Source organism: Diabrotica undecimpunctata, chromosome 2 (genome assembly GCF_040954645.1).
Source record: "Diabrotica undecimpunctata isolate CICGRU chromosome 2, icDiaUnde3, whole genome shotgun sequence".
In the NCBI taxonomy this organism is placed as follows: domain Eukaryota; kingdom Metazoa; phylum Arthropoda; class Insecta; order Coleoptera; family Chrysomelidae; genus Diabrotica; species Diabrotica undecimpunctata.
This window is the reverse complement of record NC_092804.1, coordinates 160,316,596-160,323,629: the sequence shown is the minus strand read 5'-3', so window position 1 is coordinate 160,323,629 and position 7,034 is coordinate 160,316,596. Positions and strand designations below refer to the sequence as shown.

The 7,034-nt window shown below is 32.2% G+C and overlaps 1 protein-coding gene across 1 annotated transcript; it reads right to left on the bottom strand.

The window, feature by feature from the left end:
- Positions 1-1,869: 1,869 nt before the first annotated feature.
- Positions 1,870-6,622, bottom strand: LOC140435137 (uncharacterized). Its single transcript, XM_072523870.1, has 2 exons — positions 6,468-6,622; positions 1,870-3,528 (listed from the first exon to the last, which is right to left on the bottom strand). The coding sequence occupies exons 1-2, from the start codon at positions 6,480-6,482 to the stop codon at positions 1,975-1,977; spliced, it is 1,569 nt and encodes a 522-aa protein (XP_072379971.1). The 5' UTR covers positions 6,483-6,622; the 3' UTR covers positions 1,870-1,974.
- Positions 6,623-7,034: the final 412 nt, after the last annotated feature.

The window sequence follows — 7,034 nt, the reverse complement described above, 5'->3', positions numbered from 1 at the left end:
AAAAGAAGAAATAAAGTTGTGGTTGACAGAAAAGAAAATTTATCAGTGATATATTTTTACAAGTCGATTATTTCAAAGGTGAGGAGAGTACAAAATTCAAAAGAAATTTGTTACTGACCAAATGGCTCTTAAATATGGCCATGAAGTTTTTGGACTTCCTCCCCACCATTGCCACTATAATGCAATTGAGTTAGTTTGGGGTATAGCCAATAATTTTTATGATAAACATGCATCTAAAACAACAGATGACGCTAGCGTTCTTAGTTTATGGAAAGAATCGCTAGAACAAATAAAGGCAGAAAAATGGCAAAATTCTATTAGACATATAGAAGACATAATCGTTCAGTCTTTTCAAACCGAGCGAGTTATAGATGAGGTTCGGCCTCTAATTATTCGGCTAGACAACTCAGATAGTGATGACTCTGATAGTGAAATATCAGACAGTGAATAGGAAAAATCGTTTGCTAAAAAGAAGTAACAAAAAAGTGTTTCGGAAATTTAATTCGAACTTTGTGGTGTGTTTTAGTTAAACGATAAAGTACAATCGGTCTAATTACTGGACTGTATACTCTCAATAGCTTTGGTATTAATTACTGGGCTGCTGGTTTAAATCTTTTATTTTGCTGAAAACTTGGAAGTGATTTAGTGCCAATTGGTTTCAAGGTTATATTTAATACAGTGTCTGCAGAAAGTAAAGTCTTGGATGTATTTTATTTAAATTTGGACATACCAGCAACTTTTTGGAAATTGGTAAACAATTGGAAACAATTCCAAACAATTGGAAAATACTTGCCACAATTGGCAAGTATTTTTCAATTTTACTGCATGCAAAACCATTAGTATAATTTTCACTCTACGCAAAATAAAGACTTATAGAGACTTTGATGAACATTTGATGTCGATAAATAATTTCGAGTATGCGAAAGATTCCGTCCCACTTCTTTTAACGCACCCTGTATATACATATTATATTTATTTTATTTGCCTTTGATACAGTAAAATCCAATACTATTACTGAACATAAAATACAGGAAATTAAATATTTTTACTTTTCAAGCGATCGGAATTAAATATTAACGCCCCACTGATCATATCTTAATTGCATATCGGCCGTCATAGGGTAAAGGGACTTTAGGCACTTATTTTCATATGTTGATGTCTACAAGGACGTCTTTAGGATGTCTTTAGGACTACAAGTCCTAAAATGTAATAAAGTTGGCTACTTAGGTTTTATTCACTTTATTCCTTAACTTTAATAATTCTCATTTCTATTATTTTTTGTATTTTCCATAAATAAATTGTTCTTATTGGAAATTGTTGTGTCATTACTCAAGAATGTATTAAGAAAGTTTCCAGGTACCTCTCAGTGAGTTTAGCTTATATTCGTTGTAAATAACAGGTTGTTTTCGTTTACTCCAATATTACGGGTAAATAAAAACATTCATGGGGTAAATGGAAACACTTTAAAAAAATCCCAAGTGTGACTTTTAGAAAAAGGTTTGTGCCTTTTTGTTTATATTCCAACTAACTAAGCTCAGAAGTAACAGCCTATACAGGAGAACCTAAAATTTTCATTATACTTTTTCTAGATAATTTTAAAGTAAAGTGTGCAAAAATCATCTGCTGTTCCCCCGACTGACCCTAAGTCGTTTTTAATTATGAAAGGATTTGAAGTTTCTTTGTTTTTGTTATCTCTTGTAAACTAATAATTATTCTTACAAATAATCTTATATGTGCACATTTTTGATTTTCATTAACCATCACGATCGCGTCTATATTTGTTATTTTATTACTCATCATTGCTATAACACTTTAGTTATATACCTGCTGTTTTTTAAATAATTAAGGAGTTGTAATAAAATAAATAGGTTTATAACTTTTGTTAAAAGATTTATTAACAGAAGGAAGAAATTTTCATGTACAAATCGTGTCGAATATCAACATTTTATATACTATTTTATAGACAATAACAAATTAATGTTTTTCTTCAACCTTCTTTTCTTCTGCTTTACGTGCTGAGATGTTGTGTCCGTGGCTCAATGGGCATGGGGGAAGGTACGCATTAGCAATACCGTAAGACGTACCTGAAGAACTTCCATCGGTTTTAATAGTTTTTGACCCATGACTTAATTCTGACTCGGTAAGCGTGTTACCCGGTGGGTAGATACTTTCACTACCACCATTTATGATGGGACTCTGTGGTTGAATATGGGAAAACCCATCATCTCCATCTGTGAAAATTTTTAAACCACCTCCAGATCCAGAATCTTGGTAATCAGGATTGATTACTTCAGAAGTAGAGCCTCCTCCAATATTTGTAATAAGAGGTTGTTGTCCGTTACCTAAATGTGTCTCTGAGACAATGGGAGGAAAGACTTTGTCTTGAACAAATTCTATGGGTTGGTTGACAGTTTGGATTGCATGATGCACGTTAACAATTTCCGGAACCTTAACTAAAACTGGATGTGGAACTTTAATAGCAACTTTACGTTGAACTGGTACAGGGTAGGGTTGTGGAACTGGGATCCTTACTACTTCTGGTACTTTCACATAAACTGGTTTTTCTACTGGAACAGTAACAGTCCTGGTAATATGTACTGGGTATGGTTTTTCAACTGTGTATGGTACTTTTACTCTAACTTGGTAAGGTACAGGTTGTGGAACTTGAACTGGGTAGGGTTTTTCAACTGGTACTGGTACGTTAACTCTTACTTGAACGGGTACTGGTTTTTCAACATTTACAGGATATGGTCTTGGTACTTGAATGGTTTTGGTTACTGGGTAAGGTTGAGGTACTGGTACTGGTACTTGAACTTTGTTGATGACATTATGAATGGTATGACGTGCGACTTCTTCACTTGCAACGACTTTTTCCAGACCAGATTTTACACCAAAATTGTAGGAAGAATATCCCTGAGGAATTGATACTCCTGAAGAAATCAAACCTCCAGAAGAAAGACCAGAAATTCCCGAAGAGTAAACATCAGAGGAACCACCTGATGAAAGAAGACCTGATTGGCCATAGGATGATCCATATGATCCATAAGCTCCACCTAAACCAGCAGATGCAGATAAACCTGATAAACCTTCAGAGCCGTAACTTGACGAAAAACCTTCAGATAGAGCGCCTGAGGAAAGACCACCAGAAACAAGACTTCCAGAAGCAAGGCCAGACGAATAACCTCCGGCCAATCCAGCAGAAGAAAGCCCAGATGAGTAGTGACCTTCAGATAAACCACCAGCAGATAATCCACCGGCAGAATAACTTAAAGGTGAGGAATATGACGATGCAGAATATTGACCAATTGGTCCTGAGTTATAGTTGTATTTGTAGCCGTAACCGTAGTTTACTGGACCGCTGCTCCATGAAGACGAGTAAGATTGTGGAATACTGTTAAAGTATCCATCTCCCAAATGACGCTTGGATTTTTCTGCTGGAACTTCAACAGGTTTAGCATTATCCTTCTTCTCGTGAACGGAATCTGCTGGCGGTGGTATAGCAACGGCTAAAGCCACAAATCCAAGTACCTGAAAAATTTAAAATCGTTTTATCTATTATTATATTACTTATTTTTTGATAACATAATGAATTATTTTAAGAAATGATGATATTTTATTCATATATGTTTTGTGAAAAAAAAAAAACAATTATTTATTAAATGTTGCAATAAAAAACGATAGGACAAAATAATATAAAATCAAAAAGTCAGTTAAAATCAAAGATAGATACTGTAATAAACATAATTAAATGAAGTAGGCATCTTCAACACGTTGACTGCCAACGTGCAACAAATGTGTTACTTTGTATTAACCGTCACATGATAGTGATTTCGTGTGCGATAGGTAACACAGGATTTAAACTAAGAAAATTAGACTAGAATTAAGTTTTCAATGAACAGGTCTGTGGTAGAGTCTATTACAACATACACGTCAGAGTATTGGTAACTTGGCAAAAAATTAAGATACTGGAAATGAAATTCCTCACAAGAACGGGGAGAATATCAAATCTGGAACATAGAAGATATAAAGATATAAGCAACAAAAAATATCAGCGAATGAGTTTAATTTAACATATTATATAAACTGTAAACTCTGTAATAAGGACCGTAAAAGGCAAAACCTCTATGAGCAACCAAGAAAAGAACCTGATATATTTAGGATACACCAAGAGCAGAAGACCTGTACAAACTTCTGCAGGGTACAAAAATTCTGGACTGGCTGTAGAAAACAACAATGGTCAACAACAACAATAAGCTTTAGCTTTAGTGAAAACGGAGATCTTTTTTCTCAGACGGCCAGGGAGAAAAAAACTTATATTGGGCAAACACACCAATATCTACATTGAAGGATTGTTGCACACAAACATTAAATACAAAACAACAAATTAAATGCTACAGCGAAGGCGTATAGCCTTTGCAAAGCATTCTCCAGAAAATAGCCATTCTTTTAATTTTTAAAATGCATAGATTTTGAAAAAAGAACAAAAAATATACATTGGAGATGATTCACATAAAAAAAGATCAAAAGCTATCAATAATAAGACCGTTATAAAACATTTCGTCAATATATATCCTAACTTAATAAACTGAGTTTATTTTTCGTAAATGCACCATTCACAAATATTTTAAATACGACCCTGAACCGGTCGTAGTTTAAAGTACCTGCCATGTGGCTTTTACCGTCAAATATCACTTTTGCATTCCATCGAAAACTAGCAAAAAGTGTAGACGTAAATATAAACTGTATTATGTAATGGTTATATAATTAAAGTGATTATTGAAAAATTCAAATGGCCGAAAAGTTTCCGAAAATGTTAACTCGAGGAAATAGAAATATAAAAGCGGTATCTAAGTACACACTTAACTAAAATCAGTCTTAAACATTAAAGAAAGCTCCAATGTTGTGTACGGTATAACCTGTAATAATTGCAACAAATTTTATATTGGAGAAACATCTAGGAACATGTCGGGAAGATTATTATTACACAAAGTGACAGTAATTTGAACAAAGTACAAGTTTGCGCATTAAGTAAACATCCAGTCACGATGGGTCTTACTCCAAACTATGACCAAGTAAAAATATTGGCAAGGGAACGAAATCACAACAAATGATTATTTTCAGAAATGTCTCAAATGAAAACCACACAGAATACCTTGAATAAAAGGGCAGACATTGAGAATATAAGTGCTATATATAGTTATCTACGACCAATAAAAGAAACATCACATTATATAAAAGCCCGATTAAAAGTACACAAAAGATGGAAGAATTTCAAAGGAAATCAATATTGTTTTTTTTGTTTAGTGTTTGTTTTTTCCTAAGTAATAAAAACTCTGTTGATTTTTTAGTTGCAAGGTTGCATAAACATAGGAACAGGGACAGCCAGGTCAAAATAGAGTGCTGTTTTGTTTCCTTTTTGTTTTGGTATGAGTTCTCTTCTTCTGGTTCGTGTAAAAACTAACTAAATCTATCTAGCAAAAATGGGAGAGACATAGACAGTGTAGATTGTGGATAATATTTTATAAACAAACAAGTTGATGATAAGTGATGAAGAAAAAAAGAAAATTATGTACATAAATGATGAATAAAATAATTCGAACACTAGAGCATCTGCCAACAAAAATGGCAGAGAAACTACATACAAAATGCTTATTTGGATACTTAAGGGACATGCTAAAGGGTCCAACAAAGTAAAAATTTAATAATAGGAATAAAGTCACAGGTGTGTGTGTATGTATGAGACTTGAGAGAACATTAATTCAAGTTAAAATAAGGTAGATAAAAAATGCTAATTTTAATGTAATCACTTCAGGAACCAGTTTTAATCCGGATAAATGAATTTATCTAAACATTAAACAAGGTAAATAATTACAAAAATGCCAACAAGGAATACAAACGATTTTGGTAGATCCTAAAATTCAGTTAGTAAACCAAATACTAAATATAAGGGAGTACGGTAAATAACATTGACAATATAGAACTTGTATAGCGAAAATATGCCAATGTAGCAAGTATTTTATATAAAGTACGTGAAAATTATAACTTTTGCAAATTGAATCGTTTAGAGAGACGTAGATATATTGATATATAGAAGTTTTAGAAAGAGTTAATAAGTTTAAAATCAAAACAAACGTTATGTAAGCTGAGTATTATAACTACAAAAAATCAAAAAATGAGATTTAGAGAAGTGATAATAACAACTTTAGGTTTGATTATAGCATGGTTTATCCAGTTAAAAGTTAACACAAAATATTTATTCATATCAAACATATAAAATATGTAAATAAGAGCTAATAAGCTTGCAAAACTTGCACTTAAAATGTATTTAATATTCTCTCTCCTCCCACACGTAACAGGTATATATTTAAATATGGACGATAGAAACTGGACCCATAGGAAGCTAATTGTTTACTTTAAAAACAAATAAATAAACTGTAACGAACGTTAAAATAATTGGCGTGACTTACCAAAAATGCTTTCATCCTCGACCTGTTACTCTTAAGGCACTTGAACACAAGTGATACTAAATTCCATCAAATTCACCTTTTTATATGATATTATTTCTAACAGCTAATGTGACGAAGGCCATTTTGAACCTGTTTCTAGATTTCAGATTCACATGCTACACCGTATATCACATAAATTTAATTTGGTTATACCGGATAGATAGAAAGATGACTCCTCTGCGTTCATTACGTATTTTTTTTTTCTTAATGGTTCCAACAGAGATTAAAAAACTAGTTTTTGATTTATGTTAAAAAATATTCCATACGGCACCTTATTTGAGGTGCTTAGTTTTTTTTTATATTTTATTGTGATAAATGTTTTTTTTTTATATAAAACAGAATTGAGAATCTTTAATAATTAATTAGGCAATCAATAAATGTAATAACATTTAATATTTTCAACTTCAAATGATGTTTTACTAATATTTATAGTAAAGTAAATACAAAATTTTTTATTGTATAATGGCTTTGGCTTAGCCAATTAGCCAGACTATTTTTATGGTAAGTTAGTTTATCTTTTTTGTATTA